At 42.6% G+C, this 25,689-nt stretch overlaps 2 protein-coding genes across 6 annotated transcripts; one reads left to right on the top strand and one right to left on the bottom strand.

Moving 5' to 3' along the window:
- Positions 1-11,212, top strand: LOC124884155 (zinc finger protein OZF-like). Of its 2 annotated transcripts, XM_047391863.1 has the most exons (5): positions 1-141; positions 350-486; positions 1,520-1,657; positions 1,842-4,345; positions 9,123-11,212. In XM_047391863.1, exons 4-5 carry the CDS (start codon positions 4,258-4,260, stop codon positions 10,589-10,591), a joined length of 1,557 nt encoding a protein of 518 aa, XP_047247819.1. In that variant the 5' UTR covers positions 1-141; positions 350-486; positions 1,520-1,657; positions 1,842-4,257; the 3' UTR covers positions 10,592-11,212. The 2 variants fall into 2 exon arrangements, with proteins under 2 accessions (XP_047247819.1, XP_047247818.1); XM_047391862.1 differs by having other exon boundaries at positions 1,520-4,345.
- chp2 (calcineurin-like EF-hand protein 2) lies at positions 1,052-23,620 on the bottom strand. 4 transcript variants are annotated; one of them, XM_047391865.1, is made up of 8 exons: positions 23,425-23,620; positions 19,668-19,740; positions 17,797-17,877; positions 17,568-17,698; positions 17,423-17,484; positions 16,034-16,156; positions 1,468-1,576; positions 1,052-1,354 (listed from the first exon to the last, which is right to left on the bottom strand). In XM_047391865.1, the coding sequence occupies exons 1-7, from the start codon at positions 23,489-23,491 to the stop codon at positions 1,499-1,501; spliced, it is 615 nt and encodes a 204-aa protein (XP_047247821.1). In that variant the 5' UTR covers positions 23,492-23,620; the 3' UTR covers positions 1,052-1,354; positions 1,468-1,498. The 4 variants fall into 4 exon arrangements, with proteins under 4 accessions (XP_047247821.1, XP_047247820.1, XP_047247824.1 ...); XM_047391864.1 differs by having other exon boundaries at positions 1,052-1,346; XM_047391866.1 differs by lacking the exons at positions 1,052-1,354; positions 1,468-1,576 and adding an exon at positions 12,190-13,589 and having other exon boundaries at positions 23,425-23,608.
- Between the last annotated feature and the right edge of the window lie 2,069 nt (positions 23,621-25,689).

The raw sequence follows: 25,689 nt of genomic DNA, 5'->3' as shown, positions 1-25,689 counted from the left end.
CGGAAGCACCTTTCCACTTTGTTTGGTCGCACGCAAGAGAACCACGATGGTTGTGTATTGTTGGGTTTAAGGGTGTAAAAACAAAGGCAATATTGCAGTAAAGAAGTTTTTATTACGTGCCGAGAATCAGAAGAAGTGAAGGTGAGCAAACTTTGTGAATAAGCATTGATGAGTGTGTCTGGGTAATAGACAGAGCAAACACAAGGCATCGAATATGGCGCGGATTTGCTCTGGTCACTTTATTAGCAGTGAGGACATTTTCAAATGTTTCAGACAAGAACCAAACTGTCCCGCTGTCGGTCAGTCAGTAGTGTATTGAACTGGTTGCTGTAAAATATGTACTTTGTAGGTAAACCTGCAGACTTGTATAACAGATCCAGCACAGATTGGGCCCCTACCGGGAGGCTGACCCGGGACGCTGGCTCACACAGCAACTCCCTCAGAAACGGACCGCAAACCAAGACTCTATGAAACTAATGTGAAAAGGTACTGGCTCTGTCCCTGACATTATGTATCTGGAATCAGTTTATGTAGTAATGCTGTTGTGATAGTAATGATTAATGTTGAATTAATAAACTACATTGCATTATAATTAGGAAAAAAGAAAAAAGGCTGATCACTCAGTCAGGATGGTGTAAAGCATTATTTGACATTGTTGTGATGATGAATATGAATATATTATGTAATATTAATACTTTAATATTTTATCAAATAATATTTGGGTCTGTTAAGGGTTGTCCTGTGAATACCAGCCCAGTAAGGCGATGGTATTAGAACAAAATAGAAAGGTGTGAGACGAGCTCTGACATTATTGAACAGCATAAACTCTGCACATATATGGAATAAATTCACACAATTTCTTAAAATACAAGAATTTATTAACAAAAATAAGTCAACTCAAAGTCAAACATATTTCAATCAACAAACTCTTTACTTTGCTAAAACAATCCAACTAAACTACCAAGCAGAATTAAAGGATAACGAAAACTAATAGGCTATGTACAATATACATAAACAAACATCATTAAATGAACATTATTTAGATAATTTAACTCTAAACTAATCGTCTCTGCCCAAACACAACCTCTTACATGAACCATGCTGAGGAGAAGTTGTCCTGGGCGTTGAGGAAAACATCCACGTGTGGGTAAACAAAGGGTTAACTGCAGCTAACTTCTGTAGCAGGGTGGGGCGGCTTGTTCTGCTGGGTCGGCCAAACTGCACGTTACTGCTGTTGCCACGGTGATGCGGTCCCGTTGTCCTTCCTTCAGACCAGGAAAAACTGCTCCACTCGGCGTTGTAGAGACAGGGTCTCTGCTGGGAACTCTCTGGAACACAGTTTGCTTCTGTAGACCTCAGAGAGAAAAGTCAAGCAACGCTTGTACCTTAATTACCGTTCATGAATGAATACCGGATACACAAACAGGAATTCATTCCTACTTAACTTAGTGCATATGATCGTGTTACCGTATGATACTCTTGGATCCAGTTTAAAGAGTTATGTCTGCTTGCCTTCAAGGAGACATGCTCGTGCCTCTCCTGTCCGGTTCCTGTGGGGATCCGCATGGAAAGAGATCTGTTTGTTGGAACACAGGGTTTTTATTCAAACAGTGACATCACGAGAAATCTGCTCCTTCTGTTCCTGGCTGTGCTGGACGTAGGTTGCTTTATTTATTTATTTTGAGAATTCCAGAAAAGGTCAAACTGGCCTTTAAATGTTATCCATGGCTGGAACCAACAACATATTTGATCTATTTATTGATGTTGTGCTTTAATATCTGCATTATTTCTGTTTCTCTATTGATAATAGCATTATGCTCTCTTCCTTCTTATTACAACAGATATGAAAGGGTAAAGGACCGGTGTCACAAGGACAAGTACAACACAGCCAGAACCTTGCTGGATCTTCACCATGTGCAAGAACCAGAAATCATTTCATTGCTTGACCTACCATGCAACTGTCTATTAGGAGCAATACCACAAAGTTATGACATATGCTGTTGTAGATGCCGATTTCTGACATATCAGTCTACAACTGTTGTACATTTAATGCAGCTTGTCACGCTGTTTGGGATTAGAAAATAAAGCCTTACATGTGTTACATTCTGCTCTATTAGAATAATACCTCCAACAACAGAGCATTTTAATGCTGAATGTTAATAAACTGTTTCTATCTCATATTACTGAAGTACTCATTGTATTCAATATGTCAGTCCTGAAAGCAGGGTCAGGCTAGGAGTATATAACTTGATGTAGTTCAGTAAAAAACATTTAAACGCCTTCAGCATAATTTATTTGTATGTCATAACAAACATAAAACGCTGTCAATCTCACACAAAGAAAATGTTATAAAATTAGCAAAATTTCCCTCATCCTGTCCACATCTTAGTGGAAAGCTTCATTAAGGATCCTGCTCAGAACCCAGCAGAAGCTCACGGTAAGAGTTCTTTGCTCTGACGGGCAGAGCTCAGTCCTGAAGGGAATCCAACAGAAGAAGAGAAGGACCTTCTCAGGTTCGGTCAATCCAGACCCTCTGGTTCTTGTTGGTGCAACAGCCAGTGAGCCTACACACACACACACACACACTGAACTAAAGTCCAGATCAACATACCTCCACCACCAACGCAGGATCACTGACGCCGTGGATTCCTACTTGGCAAGGTTAGGGTTAGGGCAAGGTTCAATTCTGCACTTTCTGGGTTTGTATTATAAATAATATCTTTGACTTGATACCAACAGCAATTAGATCACATTTACATCACTATTCGTTCAAAAGTAGCAAATGTTAGCATTTAACTGAACCAGTAGAGCTTCAGCTATATTTTGGTGTTAGTTGTACGTCTCAAGCTTTATGGTGGCCCTGACGTTGCCGGTTCGAGCCCCAGCTATGTCCACGTTCAGAGTCGTTTTTTCTGCTGTTCAATCAGTTTGATCTACAGAGGGAAAAGGTATTCCAGATTTACAGTTTAATTGTGTGAAAAAGAGACTATAGACCAGTGATTTTGAAAGTCCAGGGCACGTTTCGGTACAAATTTATCCGGGTATTTTCACTTTCCCTTATTTTCAAAGGTAAAAGATCCTTATCTAAGGGAGGTCTTTCCAGTTTCCCCAGGATTGTTGAAGTGGCGGGTTGTGTGCAGCAGGGCATGGCACCACTACCAGCAGTAATGGTGGCAGTGAGTATTCAAATGTATTGTTTTTATACCATTCATTTGTTACAAAAGTAGTTTTAACATGTTTTTAAGCGAGAAAGTACACCTCAAAACTTCATCCGTGCAGTTAGTTCATCAGTTCACCACTTCGTTACAGTTCTGTAAGACAAATATTTTAATGCAGTACTGATGGTCAGAGCAATTTAAGTTTTCCATGTACATAAAAAACACACATTTCTCTAAGGTATTAAGGTTTTAATTCATATGCTTCTGGACTGATCAGCTGTTTCTTTAATCTAGCAAATACAATTTTTACTAAAACATTGTTCTGTTTGTGCTGTAGTTATCTAACATGAGATTATCTGAAGATAATAAAAGAAAAATAAGTGTGTTCATCAGTATTTAATAGTTATTGGAAATAAATCATGCAGTTGCAAAGCAACAACTCTGGCCTGATGCAGGTTGGTAAACAAATGTGAAATAATGATTTAAACGTTTCCTTCTTATGGATCCAGAGCAACTTAAAGAATAATAGAAGGAAGTAATTACCTGTGTAACTCTAATGCTGCTAATCATCTTTTATTTGAAAGTTGAAACAACAAAATATTTATTAGCCAACAGTGTTTTAAACTGAGTGAAGAACTAATGCCATCTGCTGGAATGAAGGTGTATTGCAGTTCTCTTCTCAACTTCCCCATACGTCATCAGGCTGATTTAAATAAATGGTCATTGGCCTTTCTTGGCAATTGAAACAGAACATACACAATTCCCTGACTTTTTATTTTTATCTTTGGTTTGTAGGATAGTTTTAGATCGATCCTGTCCTACACACCCCGGTACGGTAGGGGGCGGTGTGCACCTAAGCTCGGCATTCTAACCCTCCATTAAACACAAAGAAGATGCTAAGCAAAAAGATGGAGGAGCGTCGTCCTTCGTGTTTTCTTGGGTTTTTGTTGACGGAGCAGCAGCGGGAGAGTTAATAAAGCTGTAAGATAGAAACAGCAGCAGTTGATGAACTCTGGAAAGAAGAGAAACGGTTTGAAGCTCAGCAGGAACTGCTCAGTAACGGTTGAAGGAAAGTTTGGAGAGAGAAAAGCTACCAGAGATGTGGAGACAGCAGGTCAAACAGCGACTGGATGCAGCAGAGGAGCAGGAGGCTGATTATAATCCGTTAGATCGGCTGCACAGACTGGGTCTGTATGGTTTAATTATTCACCTCAGCTGGCTGGATGTTAGCTACAGATTTACACACGCAGAGAACCGAGCAGACGCTGCTTAGCCTTTGTTGCTCTGCAGAACTGATACGTCAGCGCGTCCGCCATATTGTGAGTTGCAGGTCTCCTTGGAAACCAACACCAGGATGTTGGGAAATTAAAAAAAACAGACGTTTACAGGAATTAGATTTTATTAGTCATTGTTGTATAGAAAAATATGTTGATATCAGTACTAGAAGCTGTGATTATTAGTATAAGATCAGCTGTATCTCCGAACCCAGTTAGGACAGAATAACCAATCTGCGACGCTTTAACAGACCCTTACCGAGTATAATTACTCTCATGGGACATTTTTTGGTGTTTTGAATTTTATTTTTCTTTAACTGTTGATGCTTGGTAGAAAAAATTAGGTCAGCTTTAGTATTTTTTGTTCCATCCACTCATTCTCAACACGCATTTATTTTGTACCCCACCTCTTCAAAGGCATGTATATATTTTATATTTCCTGGTGTTGAATTCCCGTTAAACTGCCATGTCTTCCTGGAAGCACGTTTTTGTACCAATTTGTCACCTTAGAATGGGGTGAAGGGTAGAAACCTTGCAACACACCCGACATGGAGGTCTGTCTGCAGAGAAGCACAGGATCTGAAGCCCTCAGGCCAGAAAGGCACAGAGAGGCTCTAAGAAATGAGATCCAGATGGGCAACGCTTGCTACGGACATTGGCAGCATTTGAGTGTATTTTAGAATATCCCAGCTTAGTAAATGAACACTGCTAATTTCCTCCCCTGGTTCACCATACTACACGGGATCTAAGATGCAGGCTGGGCAATGAAGACTGAAACAGTCTGACGGATAAAAGCAGGATGCATGATGTGGCAGGCAGGTGTAGCTTGATCACCTTTAACATGTGACCTTTACCATGTGGACTATGGGCTGGAGGTTGCACAATCAAACTAGGAGACACCACTTCTCATGTGTCATGTTTCTTAGAGGGGGGTGGTCCTGTTGGTGGGGGGATAATGGTGGGGTAAACACTACAACTAATGTTGTCTCCTAACAGTGACAACAAATCACGATATGTGGGTGGACTGAACCTCAGCCTTCCAGGTGATGCTTTGGAAACATTTAAGGAAAATCAATAGTTTAGTTGGATTCTGCAGCCCCATTCAGAGAGAAGATTGTAGCAGTGAACTCTAAAGCACAGCGGCGCCTCTTGGCAACATACTGCCATGTTTTTCTTATTCTCAACCGGCTGCTTCATTCAGTCCATCCTGCTAGTTTCAGGTTGGTCCCCCTTGTGCCTTCACAACTGACTTAATTCTTCAGGTTATATGATCCCTCAAGGTGTCATAAACAGTCCTCAGATATATTGGACCATATTGACTTGATGACATCACGCAGTCATCCATGATGAGGATCTCCTTTACTACGTCTTCCCAAAGCTGCTTATCTGGCCTGAGATCTGGTGACTGTGGAGACCATTGGAGAACTGTGAACTCGTGATGTTCCAGAAACCAGCTGCATACAGGACGCTGCTCTTTAGAGAGGTGACCTGTGTCTTTCAGCCAAGCATCTCAAAGATCTTTGTTGCTATGGCATGTTTCAGCTTGATGTTCTACATACTCTAGAGCTTTGTTAACGTCTACCAGTAAGACTCTCAAGGGGTGTTAACTCATTGAGGATCGCTCAGAAATCCAACTACTGACTAACAACAAGCCTCTGCTGGATGCACGGGGCCCGGGAGGGAGGCCAAGCTGGTTGACAGAGCAGTCAGCCCAGACTGCCCAGATTGGCTACCAGATAGCCTATGAGCAAACGCAGCCACCATGGATCCTGGACTGCTTGGGTCTGTATTAGATCCAAAGGACACCAAGAGCCTTTATGGAGAAACCAGTGTGAAAGAAATATTTGGCGGTCAATTTACAGGCAGCTGCTCAAATCAACATCAAGTGCAGAATATACAAGGTGATGCTCAGTCTCCACTACTGCTCTGCAGAGGTCTGAACCTTCTCAGCCAGATCATCTCAAAGAGTGGCTATGAGTACCTGTTTCAAAGTGGAGCGATCATCACTCGCCTCTTTGACATGGATGACATGAAGCTGTATGCCTGAAATGGACTCACTGATCCAGCAGACCAGGATATACAGCGAGGACATCGGAATGTCGGACTAGATTATTGTGAACAAAAGGAATGTAAGAAAGGGCAGATGATCCCCAGAAGGTTAAGTTTCAGAGTTTTAGGACAACTGCTGCTCACTCGGCATCCCACAGGTAAACTGCAGCCGTGGAAAAACTCGAAGGAGGTCAGTTAAAACAAAGGACCTACAGAGAGGAAGAGAAGCAGCTAAATGCTAAGAATAAAGTCCAAGCTGTTAACAAGTACAGATCTGTGGAAACGTTCTGAGCCCTAATTTTTTTGTTTTGCTTTTCTGTCCTGCATAAATGTTTCAGATCATCAGACTAATGTTAATATCAGACAGAGATATCCTTTCAATACAAAAAGCAGTTTTCAAATGATGATTTCATTTATTAACAGGAGAAAATAGGTCAACCCTAACGATTCTCTCTGCAGACCTGATTGTTGGTTGCAGTCTGGACCGGTCCTGTTTTGTGGATGATTATCATGGTTAACAAGCTCAAACTAGCATGTACAGGTCCTTCTCAAAATATTAGCATATTGTGATAAAGTTCATTATTTTCCATAATGTCATGATGAAAATTTAACATTCATATATTTTAGATTCATTGCACACTAACTGAAATATTTCAGGTCTTTTATTGTCTTAATACGGATGATTTTGGCATACAGCTCATGAAAACCCAAAATTCCTATCTCACAAAATTAGCATATCATTAAAAGGGTCTCTAAACGAGCTATGAACCTAATCATCTGAATCAACGAGTTAACTCTAAACACCTGCAAAAGATTCCTGAGGCCTTTAAAACTCCCAGCCTGGTTCATCACTCAAAACCCCAATCATGGGTAAGACTGCCGACCTGACTGCTGTCCAGAAGGCCACTATTGACACCCTCAAGCAAGAGGGTAAGACACAGAAAGACATTTCTGAACGAATAGGCTGTTCCCAGAGTGCTGTATCAAGGCACCTCAGTGGGAAGTCTGTGGGAAGGAAAAAGTGTGGCAGAAAACGCTGCACAACGAGAAGAGGTGACCGGACCCTGAGGAAGATTGTGGAGAAGGGCCGATTCCAGACCTTGGGGGACCTGCGGAAGCAGTGGACTGAGTCTGGAGTAGAAACATCCAGAGCCACCGTGCACAGGCGTGTGCAGGAAATGGGCTACAGGTGCCGCATTCCCCAGACCTGGGCTACAGAGAAGCAGCACTGGACTGTTGCTCAGTGGTCCAAAGTACTTTTTTTCGGATGAAAGCAAATTCTGCATGTCATTCGGAAATCAAGGTGCCAGAGTCTGGAGGAAGACTGGGGAGAAGGAAATGCCAAAATGCCAGAAGTCCAGTGTCAAGTACCCACAGTCAGTGATGGTCTGGGGTGCCGTGTCAGCTGCTGGTGTTGGTCCACTGTGTTTTATCAAGGGCAGGGTCAATGCAGCTAGCTATCAGGAGATTTTGGAGCACTTCATGCTTCCATCTGCTGAAAAGCTTTATGGAGATGAAGATTTCATTTTTCAGCACGACCTGGCACCTGCTCACAGTGCCAAAACCACTGGTAAATGGTTTACTGACCATGGTATCACTGTGCTCAATTGGCCTGCCAACTCTCCTGACCTGAACCCCATAGAGAATCTGTGGGATATTGTGAAGAGAACGTTGAGAGACTCAAGACCCAACACTCTGGATGAGCTAAAGGCCGCTATCGAAGCATCCTGGGCCTCCATAAGACCTCAGCAGTGCCACAGGCTGATTGCCTCCATGCCACGCCGCATTGAAGCAGTCATTTCTGCAAAAGGATTCCCGACCAAGTATTGAGTGCATAACTGTACATGATTATTTGAAGGTTGACGTTTTTTGTATTAAAAACACTTTTCTTTTATTGGTCGGATGAAATATGCTAATTTTGTGAGATAGTAATTTTGGGTTTTCATGAGCTGTATGCCAAAATCATCCGTATTAAGACAATAAAAGACCTGAAATATTTCAGTTAGTGTGCAATGAATCTAAAATATATGAATGTTACATTTTCATCATGACATTATGGAAAATAATGAACTTTATCACAATATGCTAATATTTTGAGAAGGACCTGTAGTGACAGGGGACAGAACAAAGAAGAGGAGGTGAAGGAAGGCAGAGGGTGACACCCAGACTCTTCATCCTTAGGAGAGAGAGTAACAAACTAGTTGACAAAAACTGCCAGATTCTGTTGACCTTTGGTTCTGTTGCTGTTAGGTTTTAAGATACTGGTGGAAAATCAGTATCTGATATCTTGGAAGGCAGTTGCACAGAAGGTTGAGATGAAGAGTAGAGAAGGAGAAATGTTCATCTTGTTGTTATCCTAGGAGATGAATAGTTCTGGAAGAATTTGACCAGGATGGACTGAGTACAGCCAGAGAGAGATGATTGAAACCAGTTCAAGAGTTTGTTAGATATACCAGTAATAGATGTAATGGGAAATCATGTCAAAGGCTGCAATGAGAGTCCAGAACTGGCCCCAAAGAGCAGATCATTATTTGTTTTAACCACCGCTCTGTCAGAACTAGAGAGAACAGAAACCAGACTGGAATTTCTCTAAAAGATTAATACAACCAGATGTTTTCATGATGTTCATCCTGTGTTTCAGTGTTCCCTGAAGATGTTCAGCAGAGACTGCTGGTTAAAGAAGAAGCTCCTGAAGAACCTGATGTCTACCAGCAGGACCCACAGACTGTCCGCATAAAGGAGGAACAGGAGGAGCTCTGGATCGGTCCAGAGGGAGGGCACCTAGATGCGAACGACGACACTGATGCCGCCAAGTTTCCAGTCATTAAAGTTATTGTTAAGAGTGAGGATGAGGAAGATGAACCTCTGTTCTCACAACTTCATCACGACCAAACAGAAGACGAAGATCTTCCGAGCAGCAGCTCAGCTGAGCAGATGAAGGCGGAGACTGATGAAGAGGACTGTGGAGGAGTTGAATCCAGCAGGTACCCAGATCTAAACACTCACAGGGACTCCTCCAACTCTCCAGAGACTGAAATCAGTGATGAAGAGGATGATGGTGTGAAGCGTCTTGACTCACAGCTGAACCCGCTGTCAGATCATGGCTCTGAAACCGCAGACGTGATGAGTGACTGGAAGGAGAGCAGCGCTCCTGGGTCGGGTGGAACCGCCGCCAGGCTAAAGTGTTTCGTCTGTGATGACTGTGGTAAAACCTTTAAGAAGAGACATCATCTGAACGAGCACATCAGAAGCCACACAGGAGAGAGGCCGTTCGGCTGTGACGTTTGTGGCCAGAGGTTCAGCCTGAAGAAATGTTTAAACGTCCACGTGAGGAACCACTCAGGAGAGAAACCGTTTTGTTGTGATGTTTGTGGACAGAGGTTCAGCCTGAAGAGGACGTTGCACGACCACCTGAGGATCCACACCGGGGAGAAACCGTTTAGTTGTGATGTTTGTGGCCAGAGCTTCACCATGAAGAAGACTTTAAATGATCACCAGAGAATCCACACAGGACAGAGACCTTTCAACTGCGATGTCTGTGGGCAAACATTCAGCCTGAGGTCCACCTTAAACAGACACATCCAGATTCACACGGGACAGAAATTATTCCGCTGTGACCTTTGTGGACAAAGATTTAGACAGAAGTCCACTTTAAACCGACACGTGACCATCCACGCGGGACAGGAGACCTTTCCTTGTGAGGTTTGTGAACAAAAGTTTGAGCGAAAGACTCATTTAAACATACACATGAGAGTCCACGCAGGACAGCAGCCGTTCTGCTGCGACGTCTGTGGACAAAGGTTTGACCGAAAGTCCAATTTAAACATACATGTCAGAATCCACACGGGACAGAAGCCACATTGTTGTGGTTTTTGTGGACAAAGTTTTGGCAGGAAGTCCAATTTAAACAGACACATGAGAATCCACACAGGAGAGAAATCGTTTTGTTGTGAGTTTTGCGAGCAAAGGTTCAGCCTGAAGACGAGTTTGAACGATCACCTGAGAATCCACACGGGGGAGAAGCCGTTCTTCTGTGATGTTTGTGGGCAGAGATTTCGCCAGAAGTCGACTTTAAATATTCACATGAAAATCCACACCAGACAGAAATAACGTTCTGCTTGTGGTCCAACATCTGGCTGTAGGACCCAGAGGCAACAGCCAGACGTTCCTGGGAAGTCACCATAACTCCAGTTATTCTGGCTGGTGGTGAAACCTACAACAGCCACATGATTTGTTGCATCCATTCTTTATTATCTAGCTGTAAAAATAATATTTGTATTTATATGTTCTAATATAATTATGACGCTGTTGAGAACCATTGTGAAGAACCGCCTCAGTTCCCTCCGTGGTTTCTAACAGGTCGGAGTTGCTCTGTTGTCTGATGTTTGTGTGGGAATGAACCCTGATTATCTCCAGGTTCTCCTGGTTTCCATAAGATGGATTCCTTGGTTTCAGCAGATCTTCATTCATTTGCCTTTGAAAGCTCTGATGTCTCCCAGCAGTCCGTCTTCTCTGCAGAAAGAGAAAAAGCTTCAACTATGAATGTGATGATGTGTGAAGGAATGTTTGGTGCATAAAACGGGTCTGCCAACGTTTAACCAAAGTAGAGCAATTTATTACATCCAAGTAAAACTAATATTGTTTGAAAAGAAGTGTTTGTTCTCTCTCTGTTATCAGATTAAAGTATTAAATATTAAAGGACCTGAAATAAAATGGAGCAAAATAAATAAATCTGTCATGAAATTCTGGGTTTTTCTTAGTAAATAAACTAATGAAGCTGACATTTAGCCAGGGTGGTCCAGTTGAGGTTCCTCTCCTCTTCCATTTTGTAGAAATGGTCCCAGTTATTGTCCAGCAAACCCAAAACAGAAGCTCCTTTCCCATCAGAAACCTGCAGGGAGAACCTCCATAGAGATGGAGATGAAATCCACTGATGCTCCAATGAGTTGTTTGGTTGATCAAGAACATCTCTGACCATCTTCTGTTTGTATCCTCATCAAACCTAGAAATTCTGCTCCAAAGAACAAGATCCTGATCAGCATTTGTATGGTTCTGTTCCTCACTGAACCCTTCTATGGGTCTGGTTTATCTGCTTAACCAGAATCCAGATACTGGCCTGGGCGGAGCTGTTTTAGTCTCCACGCTGGAACTTCTTAACCCGCGGACCTTTGTTCTAATAAACCAGAGGAAAGTGCTGGAGGAGCTGGTACCAAGCCCAAACCAGTACAGGGAGGAGCTGGCCTGGAGCTACTCAGGTCTCAGAGAACCTAAACGTCTTTAACCTGAAGGAAATATGTTGTAGAAGATGTTGGTGTGCTTCTAACTGGACCTTTTTAAAACATTGATGCCAATAATTGATTCCAGTTTACATCATATACCAGCAAATGAAACCAGTTAATGAAGAGTTGACTGGGCTGGCCCAGCAGGTGGGACCTCTCTCTGAGTGTGAGCTTCTGATGCCCTCCAACATGTCATGGATTGACTTCAGTCGATGGATGCTGGACCCTCTGGGCTTAGTACCCTGGCTAAACCCTGACCATCTCCAGGAGACGTCGGACGTCCCTCAGGAGCCTCTAACCACCTGTTAACCGTCTCTGGTGCTGCACTGTCGGACTGAGTGCTCCTCTGCTCCATATTCAGCGCCACCTTGTGCATTGCCATGGTAACTATCAGCACCTCCTCAAGTGAGTAATGAGCTTTGCAACAAACAGTTTTAAACCAAAGATTTATTTCACAAAGGAAACATCTGGAAAGAACTACTGACAGTTTTGATGCTTCAGCTGTTGGAACAGTGTCTGCAGCAGCATCTCCATGCAGAGATCTTGACTGGAACCATGTGGACACATTTAACACCCTGTGATGGCTTTGAACTGGAGCCTTCTCCACTAGGCTCAGTGATGGGTAGGGCTGGAGGGGGTCTTGGCAGATGAAGATATGAGAAGAGACAGCACTAAGTGTCTCCATGAAACATCTTAACCAGTCAACTTGTTTTCTATAAAGATTTCTTCTTTAACAGAAGAACTTGGTTAGGACCTCTGAGAAAAGTCTACCTGGGTTGCACCAATAAGGGTCCTAGTTTGGATCCTGCTCAGGCGACCATGTCTGCATTCAGGCACATCTAAAGAATTAGAATATCATCTGATAGTTCAATATTTTTATCCCTCCTCTCAGAAAGTGAATCCTGTTTATTATTTTAGATTTGTCACACAGAGTAAAATATTTCAAGCCTTTATTTCTTGTAGTTTTGATGATTCTGGCTCACGCTGAACCTCAAGCAACATGGATTCTGTGTTTCTCCACTCTTCCTCCAGACTCTGGGACCTTGATCTCCAAATGAAACGAGAACTCTCCTTTCATCTAAAAACAGGACTTTGGACCACTGAGCAACAGACTAGTTCTGTTTCTCCTCAGCCCAGATCAGACCTTTGTAGCTCATGTGTAGGACCTGTCTCTGTGTACTGGTTCTTGATGCGCTGACTCCAGCCTCAGTCCACTCCTTGTGAATGGATTTGTTCCTGGTGCACTTTCTCCTTACACACTTTTTCTTCCACTCAACTTTCTCTGAATCTAATTGGGTACAGCATCTCTCTACGAGCTTCTTAGCAATAAACTTTTGTAGCTTCCCCTCCTGGTAGAAGGTGTCCATGGTTGTCCTCTGTCAGTCTCCAATATTTAACCTTTTCACAATATTCTGATTTTCTGAGACACCGAACTTTGGATTTTCATCATCTGTAAGCTACAATCATTGAAATTACAAGAAACAAAGCCTTAAAATATTTCTTTCTATATGTAATGAATGGATATAATAGATTAGTTTCACTTTCATTAATTAGGGACAAAAATATTGATCTTTTAAACGATAATCTAGTTTTTTGAGATGTCTCCTCCCAGCATCTAAAGCCATGCATGCTGGGTTATTCCACTCTGGAGAAAGGAGGAAGCAGTTTTAGGAAATGGGTGGATGGGTCTGAAGCAGCAGCAGGTCTGACTTGTTAAGAACGAGTCATATCCCATCAGAACCCAGGTTGAAGCCCTGTCTTCTCAGATCGAGTCTTTATTTTAAGAAGCGAATACTCATCTTGTGATCGATGTTCACTTTCTCCAGCGACTGAAAATGAAGAACAAAACGGACATTTAAAGAATTGACCTCCCCTCTCTTTTAAATTATTATAATTTGCATTCAATGAAATACTCAGACCATTCAGTTGAATCAGATCATTAAAACAGTACATTTAGGTTCTGTATCAGTTCTTGTTTTACTTTCTAACATAATTTAGCTTTTGGCCATTGAACAGTAAATCATGAGCCCCAAACTGATGACTGAAATCTTAGGTTATAATAAATATATCTGATAAAATCAATTGTCAACAAGAGGCCACTTCTGTAAACTTTACCTTCTGTAAATCAGTATTTAGGTCCATATCTGGTTAAAATCTCCACTTTCTGCTTTATGTTTTCTTTTTTAGCATTAGCTCATATTTCTCAGGGTGAGGCGCACCTTTCTCTGTTTAAACCTTTAATCTCAGGAAAGTTTTCTTCAGACTGGATCATCTGCTAGACACTTGGCCTTCAGTACTAATGCTGCTTTCTTGCCAAACTCTTCTTTTCATAGGTTTATGAAACATGTTTCCTGGAGAATCTTGGCTGCAGAAGAAGGAAGAACACAGTTCAGCAGCCTGATCATCAAGGTGACTGTGGATGTTGGTGGTGTTATAGAAATATTTAGTGCCATGCTTGATTTGCTCCTTGATTCTCTACAGGAACTGACAAAAGTATTAGAACAACAGCAGTCACTGAAGGTGGAAGACAGCTCTAACACCACATCTGCACAGCTGTACAGCTCCTCAGATCCTTCTGATTCACTGCCAGGTCCGAGCTCCAGCCCTCCGTTTTCTCATACCAGACAGAAGGGACAGGCTCAGGGACACTCTCACTGCACCTATGGTGGAAGTAATGGGTCCAAATGGACCTAACCTGGCTATCCGGTCCTGCACCATCGAGGAGTGCGCAAAACGTCTCCCTGACCCATCTCAGTCAGGTGAAGTTTTTTCCACCAGTTTCTCTGATTTTTGCAAGGAATATCGTCCTACTGGTGCAGAAATACGCAGAATCCTGACACGTAAAATTACTGCGTTTGACATCGCAAAAATCCATAACAAGCTCCTTGTTCCAAACCTACTTTTGAAAAATGAAGTTTGGGATGATGTTTCAAATATGGAATACAGGAATGCCGTTACTGTCCTGGCGGTTGCCATAAAGAAAGTCATATTGATCTTTCGGGGAAACTAACATCTATGCCTGCAAACAGAAAGGTGATGAAGACACTAACGATTTCATCACCGGAGTGATTGAAGCAGTGACCAAGTACAGTGGAATAGAAACACCCACAGAAGTGGGTACAGAAGCAGGGGTCTGGAAGACCCTTGTTTGTGATGCGGTCATAAAAGGAATGCTTCCACTTTTACCACAACATCTTAAGGGGGCATATGTGGGCTGGACTGATCATCCTCGCCTTGCTGATGTTCGCAGACATGCCAAACATCCTCAACTCATGTTTGAAGAATGGCAGCGGAGTAAAAAAAGAAGCATCTGGCAAAGAACTGCATCTAGCCACGATTACGATGTACCAAAATGTGGGAAGGAATAGGGATGGAGGATGTCAACGAAAGCGAGGCCCACGGAGAGGTCCGGGAAGACGTTTTTGTGATACAGACGCCTGTTTCAAGTGTGGCAGAAAGGGACATTGGAGGGATCAATGTTCCTACCCAGCTGAGGCTGCATCTTACCAGGCTGATTAACTAACCAAGGCAGCCCACCACAGTGTCAGCCGTCTCCTCAAAGCGGTACCACACCTCTTTAACACACACCCAACTGCTCCACACTCTTTTCCTAGCTGTCCTATTTCTCAGTTAGACACACACACACACACACACACACACACACACACACACACACACACACACACACACACACACATACACACACACACACACACACACACACACACACACACACACACACACACACACACACACATTAACATACAGATGCTCAATCCACTTTTCCTTCTCTTCCTGTTTCAAGCAATGAAAAGCTGCTTTGCAGTGACTGTGATGACTTGACTAAAGTGCAACATGCTATTGCTGTTTTGGAAAAGAAGTTTAAGAGAAAATATCTACTAACTTATGCTCATTTTATCTCAGAGACATATAAAGCTTTCCCAATGTTTGATCTTATAGTCTCAGGAAAGAAAATATCATTTATAAAGAAGTTTCTCAGGTTAGAAAATGTTACTTAGTCTTCATTTTTAGTTTGTGTCTGCTGTGGAGAATCCACAGTTCAGAAGTCATTTAATTTATTTAAGCAACCATTAGCTGCATGGCACCTCCAACTGGTGTTTATACCTAGGAAGGAGACAGAGGACCATCCCATCCTGATGATGACTGAGGGGAAACCTCACCGTGAACACATGAATGTGGGTTTTAAACCCAAACTGTTCACAGATAAAATCAAACCAAGTTGTTCCAGGGGCTACGGCTGAAGTGGACTCACCTTTCTGAACTCATCGAAGGAGATGGTGTCATCCTTGTCCAAGTCGGCCTCCTGAATGGCTCTCTCTGCGATGCTCTGCAGCTGCTCCTCCGTCACCTGCATGCCCAGCATTTCTCTGAGTACCTGGCAGGAACAGCACCAATTTGGTCCATAATCGTGTCTCATGGCAGCTTTTCTAAAGAAGTGTCTAGTTGTATTCTGGGCTACATTTTCTGTATCTTTTCTGTTTTATTGCGGTTCTCCTCCAAGTCTTAAAAACAGAAACTATTAAAACACTGTTGAAGTAGAATAATCTGGTCCAGTTGCTACTGCAGAACTACAGGTCCATCTAAAATCTCCCGTTTATCAGTACGGTTATTGAAGAAGCTGTTTCAACAGTTAAATACCTTCTTAACAATGACCAGCTTCTTCCAGTCAGGCTTCCCGCTCACCACAGAACCCAGGCTGCTCTTGTCAAGGTGTTCAATGACATCCACATAAATCCAGACTGTGGAGGAACCACAGAGCTGGTATTATTGGACCTCAGCGCAGCATTTGACACTGTTGACCACGGTATATTACTGGAGTGACTGGAGAACTGGTTTGGGCTTTCTGGTACAGCACTTGGCTGGTTTGAGTCCTGCTTGAAGTTCAGGGACTTCTTGTGTCAGTAGGTAACTTCCCATCAGAGTTGACAAAATATCACAAGCGGGGTTCCCCAAGGTTCCATCCTGGGACCCTTTCTATTCAATATCTTCATGCTTCCCCCAGCTCAGAGACAGGGACAGCAGAGTCTGCATTAGTGTGGCGGTCCAGACCGGGACACACTGAAGCACAACGGGTCATCACAGAGGTTGATGCTGTGGACCTGTTCTGCACTGAGTGGACGGAACTCCTTTGTCTACCAAAGTCCTCTAGAATTAAATGTGAGCCCATCTGTCCAACAGCCAAAGCTTGTTCCAAACTGGGTCATCCACAGAACAACGATCCCAAACCAACCACTGCAGTAGATCTACAACCGAATGCCTGGAGCGAAGAAGAATCCAAGGTTTTGCAATGGCCTAGTCAAAGTCCACACCTGAACCTGATTAAAATGCTGCAGTGGGACTTTCAGGGAGCTGAGCCGGGAGAAGAGTGGACCACAACATTGTGAGAGATGGATAAAGTACTGTTGCTGAAGGAGGTTCTGGAGGCTGCTGGATCAGACACAGTGGAACTGCTGGTGTTGGATTTAAATCATTTCAGAACCAGCAAAAGACCAGATTATTGTTGTCATGTCTTGATGGGTAAAACTCTGGACCTGAAAGAGCATTTTGTTTGTACACCAGTTTTATAATATGGACCACAGACAGAAGGAACAGTGAGATGTTCTGAACATCTACAAAAAGAAATAAAACGAGAGTCCCAGACCTGAAGAAGCTCCACTCTGGAAATTTTCCCATCTCTGTCCCGATCATACAGCCGGAAGGCAACTGAAGAGAGACATTTTCTGAATGATTGTCTCTTTTTAGGATGCTTGCTGTTGTGTCAGAGAAAACGAGAAACGTAGACTGACATTTAAGTTTCTGGTTCCTGCTGTTGGCCGGCTCAGGCTCCTGTTGCGCTCCCTCTCTGGTCCGGTTTTTCTCCTTTGGACGGAAGTGAGCCAGAACTCTGACAAAGGAGGGAAAGTCCACCGTTTCCTGTCTGCAGGAAGGAAGGTTAAAAGTTAGACCAACTACTGTAAATACAGCATGGCTATAATTACTGCATTCACTGAGAGGAGCAGAGGTCCAATGCTGTACCCTGGAAGGAAAAAGGCTTCAACGATTCTGTCACCGATGGGGTTCTTAGACAGCTCCCGCACTGCTTCAAAATCCTCGGACCTGAGACACAAGCAGAATGAAACTGAGTGACTGGGAAGCTAAGCTGACACTGTATTACTTGCTTCTTCCATTAAATACAGGCGTCATCAGCGATCTATGATGTCCCCATCTTTATTATGTGTTAATTGTGCAGGAAGTTCTGCAGCTGAAGGACCAGAATTTACATCTGCAGATTTAGTTGAAGTTTAGAAAGAAATGCATCCTTTCAAGTCGGAGAACCTAGAGAGAACCCAGGAATGCATGGGCTGAACATGCAAACATCATGCAGAAAAGACACCAGCGTGGAGCCCGCAGAAAGACATGTAAGGATAAAAAAACCAACAGCAGGAATAATTCTCATTATCCAGAGTTTGTATTCAGCCCATTTTACTCTGATTCCTGCAAATAAAACACAGTAAAACCAATAAACCACCCCAAGCTCTGAACATCTCACTGACTTCTGTTCAATTCATCATCTGAACATGGAGGATGGACCAACTTCAGACCTACCAAGACATGGACGTCGACCTAAACTGACAGCAAGGACAGCATTATTCAGAGAAGCAGCCAAGAGATCCATGGTAGCTCTGGAGGAGGTGCAGAGATCCACAGCTCGGGTGGGATAATAGGTTGACAGGACAGTGTCATTCAGGACCTCATAGGTCTGGCCTTTATAGGCAAGGCAAGTTTATTTCTATAGAACATTTCAGCTACAAGACCAAAGTGCTTTACATGATGAAGTAATGTTGCAGTCATGATGAAGGAAAGTAAAGAGGAGTTGGACTACAGACTGAAACACTGTTGCTCGTTTCTCCCTGGGGGAGTTAGCTCATTAGAACTATTTTCACTCCATAATGAGGGAATATTCCTTCCAAACCCGGTCCACATCTGGATCGACAGTCAGAGACCTTCCTCGTAACCGCCCAGGTCAGCCACGGTCTGTCAGGAAGGGGTCTTTAACAGTGAGCTGCTTCTCACTGTGGGCAGCGAGGTCCTTCGTGCTGTCTGGAAAATCTTTTACTCATATGTTTTAGTTGACAGTTTACAAAAGAAACTCAAATAATTTTAACCTTGATTTAAAAGAACTCATGGATTCAGCATCGCTGCAGTTTTCTGGAAGTTTGTTCCAGTTTAGTGGAGCAGAAGACCTGAATGCTGCTTCTCCATGTTTGGTTCTGCCTTTTAGAGAAGACTCTAAAGGCAGATAAAAGAATTTTACTATCGTAGACTCCTGGAAACAGACAGCCAGAAAGCAAGGAGGAAATTAAAAGGTTCTTGTTTGAAACAGAATCTTTTCAGCATTTTTAGTTTGTTTCTGGATTTTGGATTCTAGAAACGTACGTTTTCTCTCTGTTTTGCTTTGTCTGGTGGTTCCAGGTAATTTCCTGTTGTTTTCTCTCAGGAATTCAGACGCTCGTTGGTTTGAAACAACTGTCTCTGACTGTGTGTGGTGTTCAGATCGGGTCTCTGGGTTTCTGAGCTTCTAGATGATTCTGACATCATTTTAGATTTGGTTTGGGTTGTCAAACTAACTTCCACCTCTACCTTCAGCAGTGTGTTCTGTTATTTGGGATAATCTGATCCCTCCTGATGATTGCGCATAGCAGATAAAACGGCAACCAGGGATGTTTCCGAACTTAGTCAGAATTATGCAGACTTTTAGTTTCAGGTTACATCAGAAATCCAGAAATTTCTTCTAAAATGATTAGTGTTCAAGTGCAGAACCATGAAGCTACTGTATCTGTCTTTGCTCACAAATTAAGCCCAGTTTCTGCTCCAGCTGTCAGAACCATGATGTCCTGCTGACCAACCTCAGGTGTCCTTTGTTGTCTTTGTCCAGAAACTGGAACCGCTCATAGAGACGGAGGAGGTGGGCATCAGAAACTGAAAATAGAAATAGTTAAACTGAATCAGGTTTGATTCTGGGGTTCTGATGGACTTGATGTTCTGTGTAACTTGAGAATGGCAGCATGGTCAAAGTAAGCTCTGCACTGGTGCTCCAGCCAGGTTGTGCAGTGTTGGTTCCTAGTCTGGAAAGTTAATTGTATCATTTATTTTCTTGTTGCATTTGGAGGCAACTCTTCACCAGTCAGACATGAGTGACATATTCTACGTTCCCTGTGGGTTTAATTATACACGCTCTAATGTTAACTAATACATTCTTTTCTACCTGTGTGAAGAAATCACCTGTTTGCAACCAACCAATCATTTGCTTCCTGTAATTCAGTGGACCACGATTTAACTCAATATGCAACCATTTAAAGCTTGCAAGAAACCTTTGTGATCCATAATCATCAAAATGAACAGAACTTTAAATCTAACACTTTCTACAATTAACCTATATAACATCTAAGCTCAACTTTTTACATTCAGTTTGTTTTAACATGAAACTAAAATATGGAGCACTCCCTGCTAACCTGAAATGGCACTCCGGGTGTGCCCTTTAAACACCTGTTGGCATATTCAGCCAGTTTTGTCAGGCTACAGTAAGACCTGCTAAGCATATGAGTATATGAGTATTGGACTTGCCATATATGTATCACTCTCCCTGGCCAGAGAGCTCTTGATTACCATCCTTACCTGTTCCTGCATTGCTTCAGTGTGGAGAGCTTTAGATAAAATCATCTACTCATTTGCTGTCATAGCTCTTAACAAAAAGCAGTAGAAACACATGTGAGCGCCCTCTTCTGGTTCACCTGTGACTGGCATGCCTCAGACCAGAGGTCTCCATCTCCAGTCTTTCGAGAACCTCTGTCCTGCACCAGAACCAAATGGCTGAATGACCTCAGCAGGTCACCAAGTTCTGCATAGGCCCTGCCAACGAGTTATTCATTTGATTCAGGTGTGTTGAAGCAGAAGTACATCTAAAATTCTCAGGTCGGTGGTTCTCCAGGCTGAAGATTGGGACATCTGTTCTGTGGCGGTTCCAGATTAATGTACAGGTCCTTCTCAAAATATTAGCATATTGTGATAAAGTTCATTATTTTCCATAATGTCATGATGAAAATGTAACATTCATATATTTTAGATTCATTGCACACTAACTGAAATATTTCAGGTCTTTTATTGTCTTAATACGGATGATTTTGGCATACAGCTCATGAAAACCCAAAATTCCTATCTCACAAAATTAGCATATTTCATCCGACCAATAAAAGAAAAGTGTTTTTAATACAAAAAACATCAACCTTCAAATAATCATGTACAGTTATGCACTCAATACTTGGTCGGGAATCCTTTGGCAGAAATGACTGCTTCAATGCGGCGTGGCATGGAGGCAATCAGCCTGTGGCACTGCTGAGGTCTTATGGAGGCCCAGGATGCTTCGATAGCGGCCTTTAGCTCATCCAGAGTGTCGGGTCTTGAGTCTCTCAACGTTCTCTTCACAATATCCCACAGATTCTCTACGGGGTTCAGGTCAGGAGAGTTGGCAGGCCAATTGAGCACAGTGATACCATGGTCAGTAAACCATTTACCAGTGGTTTTGGCACCGTGAGCAGGTACCAGGTCGTGCTGAAAAATGAAATCTTCATCTCCATAAAGCTTTTCAGCAGATGGAAGCATGAAGTGCTCCAAAATCTCCTGATAGCTAGCTGCATTGACCCTGCCCTTGATAAAACACAGTGGACCAACACCAGCAGCTGACACGGCACCCCAGACCACCACTGACTGTGGGTACTTGACACTGGACTTCTGGCATTTTGGCATTTCCTTCTCCCCAGTCTTCCTCCAGACTCTGGCACCTTGATTTCCGAATGACATGCAGAATTTGCTTTCATCCGAAAAAAGTACTTTGGACCCCTGAGCAACAGTCCAGTGCTGCTTCTCTGTAGCCCAGGTCAGACGCTTCTGCCGCTGTTACTGGTTCAAAAGTGGCTTGACCTGGGGAATGCGGCACCTGTAGCCCATTTCCTGCACACGCCTGTGCACGGTGGCTCTGGATGTTTCTACTCCAGACTCAGTCCACTGCTTCCGCAGGTCCCCCAAGGTCTGGAATCGGCCCTTCTCCACAATCTTCCTCAGGGTCCGGTCACCTCTTCTCGTTGTGCAGCGTTTTCTGCCACACTTTTTCCTTCCCACAGACTTCCCACTGAGGTGCCTTGATACAGCACTCTGGGAACAGCCTATTCGTTCAGAAATGTCTTTCTGTGTCTTACCCTCTTGCTTGAGGGTGTCAATAGTGGCCTTCTGGACAGCAGTCAGGTCAGCAGTCTTACCCATGATTGGGGTTTTGAGTGATGAACCAGGCTGGGAGTTTTAAAGGCACTAGGAATCTTTTGCAGGTGTTTAGAGTTAACTCATTGATTCAGATGATTAGGTTCATAGCTCGTTTAGAGACCCTTTTAATGATATGCTAATTTTGTGAGATAGGAATTTTGGGTTTTCATGAGCTGTATGCCAAAATCATCCGTATTAAGACAATAAAAGACCTGAAATATTTCAGTTAGTGTGCAATGAATCTAAAATATATGAATGTTAAATTTTCATCATGACATTATGGAAAATAATGTACTTTATCACAATATGCTAATATTTTGAGAAGGACCTGTATTTACCTTTACATCCTGCTGAGCGGTTCTTATGGATTTCTTTATTATAAAATAATGTTTTGTGTTAATTACTGCTCCTGCAGTCATCATTGCAGACGGCCTGAAGTTTCAAATAAATGCCTGATGTTCATTACAGGGTTCGTGAAGAAATAAAATATTGTTTGTTGCTTTGGAAAAGTCTTCTGATTATTGCTGAAGGTTCCAGAGACACAGACACTGCAGTATCGACCATAAACAGAAGCAGGAAAACAGTTTTTATCTTCTCTCCACGTCTCCAGCGTCTCTATCAGCGAGGACAGTTTAGGGAGGAGACGCAGATCAACCACCCTGATGAGTCCTGCAGGACTGGTAATGAGAGCTCTCACACACCAACCAGATCCAGAAAAACAGAGTCACACTTAAAGGAGTCAGACCTCCTGACAAAAGTTTCAAGTTTCAGTTTCTCTCACTTTATCCTGATAACTAATTTATTAATGAAGGTTTGACACAGTGAGCTGCAGATTCTCTGCAGAAATGTTCTTCCAGCTCACTGTCCTTGTTGGACATCTTTTAAAAAGCTCAATTAGAACAACATGTTAAATAAAACTGTATAAAACACAGTTTTTGATGACTGTTGCAGGTCTATGCTTGGCCTTTTTCATGCTCTTGTTAATATTTTGGAATAGAAACATCCTCCATGGTTAAAGCAGATGATTAAACGCTTTAAGGAGGTTTATTCATGCATTTTTTCCCACTAAGCTACCAAAGCAGTTTGAACGTAATCACGCCTGTCTAAGATCTCCTGAATAATATTTATGTTTTAACTGTTGCAATGCTAGATTTGTAAGTTTATGTCTTCAGATAAACAGGAGTGTTTACTGCAGCCGTGGGTCTTCATCTTGCAGATGTTTCTTGTCACGGACAACAGTCAACAAATCTTCAGACCTCACCAGGATAAATCTGATTCCCATATCTGATCTCATTTCCATGTCTGTTTATCCCCAAAACAAACTAAATAAAACAGAAAGATTTGACTCACATCCTGTTTCCTGCATGAGCTCCTGGCCATTTGGGATGTTGCTCAGACGGGAGCTGCTGGAGCCCATCTTGCTGCCGGCTGCTCTTCTTAAAGGCTTTCAGCAGCTGTTTGCACAGTGTGTGTGTGTCGGGGGGGTCTCTGCCTTCTACACTGACCACCCCCCCCACCTCCTCCCTACATACGGCAGGACAAACAGGCTGCTCAGCCAATCGTATCTCAATCCACTCTAAAAATGTTCAGAAAGACCCGTGAGTCTGCAGCAGGAGGTGAGCTGAAGAGTCAGAGCTGTGAAGAAGGTTTCTCCTGTTTTTCTGAAACACTTCAGTGGTTCAGATCGTCAAACATATTGATACCAGACAAGATAACCTGAGTAAATATAAAAAATTGTTTTCAAATGATGAAAAGCATTTTGAAATGTTTGCAATGAACCATCCGTTTAGAAAGCTGAGTTCAGTTTCACCAACCACACCTGGCTGGATCACTGCAGAATAAAAATCATTAATTGACAAAGTGAAACTTTATTTATAGCACAACAATCAGTGGGCTTCAAAATCAGCATAACTTAAATACAACCTGTCTGACAACATGAAGTAGTCATCAATATGTCACACAGCCAGACATCAGAGGTAAAGAATTCAAGATCAGATGAAACAGAGAGTCATTAACAGCTATCAGTTTGATCCGTTTTTAAGGCTTTGTGATTCCAGAGAACCACCGTAAGAACCATCATCCACACACAGAGAAGACATGGAACAGTGGAGAACCTTCCTAGGATTGGCTGACCGATCAACATTACTCCAACAACTCATTCAGGAGGTCACAGAAGAACCCAGAACAACATCTAAAGCTCTGCAGGCCTCACTTACTCAGCTGGTCATGATTCAACAATAAGGAAGAGAGACTGGGTTCCAAGACCGGAACCACAGCTGACCCGATAAAACACAAAGATACATGTCACATTTGCCAAACAACATCTTGATGCTTTTTCATCTGGTGAACAACTAACAGCATGTCAGAAAAAGAACATCCTACCTACAGTCAGATATGGTGGTGGCAGTGTGATGGTCAGATACTTCTCACCTTCTGCACTCCAATTAAACATCACCAAATTCAGGAGAAGGTCCAGATTTTCCTCTCTAAACACAACCAGTCCAAACATTCATTCATCATGTCATCAGTTAGGCTCATTAATGAGTGCTCAGTGTCATTAACCGGTTCAGTTCTGTGATCCTGTATGCAGGGAGGTTGCTCTAGTTTTCTTTAACCAGGAGGATAATACATGTGATCCAGTTTTTATTAATGTTTTTATTGTTACATCTTTGTAACTGTTTTTAATAAAGTGCTTTTGTGATTAGTGTTATTTTATTAAATGCTGCTTCGTTGTGCAGGACAGTTTTAAGTTTTTAATTTGTCAATGTGAAGTTACAGATGATCCAAACCATTTTGTAAATTCCCTGGGAACTCTGGATCACAGGAAGAAAAAATAAAAATGGCAGCTTGTTCAGGAGGTTTAATGTATTTTAGACACAGTCCCACAAAGAAAATGTTCCATCTCACACGATCTCAAATGTTCACTGGTCGATCAACCAGCATCTGGAGCACTTTAAGGTTGCTTCAAAACCAGTTAGAGCTCCAGTGGTGGAGATCTGGAAACATCAGAGAAATATGTTCATGGGGGATCATATTTATCTCTTCAGATATGCCACGCTACAGATGTTTAGCCAATAATTAGATGTTTAACCTGTTTGCAGCGGAAAAACTGAGCCGATTTGTGTTTGGACCAATCAGGACAGTTGGTTTGATTTTGAACCTACTGTTACTCTGTTTCTAAACACTTCTCTGCTGCTGCTGCTGATGCTGCTGATGAACATCTGGCAGACTAACTGCTGCCACCTTCATCTGTCATCCTGTGGGCGGACAGTAGGTGGTGCTGTTTCCCCGTAAATCCCACACTGGTCAGAAACCATTCCAGTCTTCAGACAGGTCAGGTTTTCCGTCTTATTAATCAACATTTTACCACATAGAAAACTTTGTTTTCGTCTGAATGAATGAATGATTAATCAGGTGGATATTAAGGAAGTGATGTTGTTACATCTAAAACTCTGCATGAAGGTAGAATTTATAAGCACCTTTTAAACATACCTTTTATATTTTATGTATTAATTTTCCAACCTTCTGCTGTGAACCTCAAAGCAGGCATTTTCATTCTCATTTTTCAGTTAAATTCATAATTTGTCTCTATTTGAGACCCTTAAGGGCAGTTGA

Source organism: Girardinichthys multiradiatus, chromosome 18, assembly GCF_021462225.1.
Source record: "Girardinichthys multiradiatus isolate DD_20200921_A chromosome 18, DD_fGirMul_XY1, whole genome shotgun sequence".
In the NCBI taxonomy this organism is placed as follows: Eukaryota; Metazoa; Chordata; class Actinopteri; order Cyprinodontiformes; family Goodeidae; genus Girardinichthys; species Girardinichthys multiradiatus.
The sequence above is the reverse complement of the archived record's forward strand: the minus strand, read 5'-3'. Positions and strand labels throughout refer to the sequence as shown.

Coding starts and splice junctions, on each gene's coding strand:
- LOC124884155 (XM_047391863.1), top strand. CDS start 4,258: ATGTGGAGACAGCAGGTCAAACAGCGACTGGATGCAGCAGAGGAGCAG. Junction 4,346..9,122: donor AGATCGGCTGCACAGACTGG/GTCTGTATGGTT, acceptor CCTGTGTTTCAG/TGTTCCCTGAAGATGTTCAG.
- chp2 (XM_047391865.1), bottom strand. CDS start 23,491: ATGGGCTCCAGCAGCTCCCGTCTGAGCAACATCCCAAATGGCCAGGAG. Junction 17,699..17,796: donor GAAGCCTTTTTCCTTCCAGG/GTACAGCATTGG, acceptor TCCTTCCTGCAG/ACAGGAAACGGTGGACTTTC. Junction 17,485..17,567: donor CAGGAACCAGAAACTTAAAT/GTCAGTCTACGT, acceptor GTCTCTCTTCAG/TTGCCTTCCGGCTGTATGAT.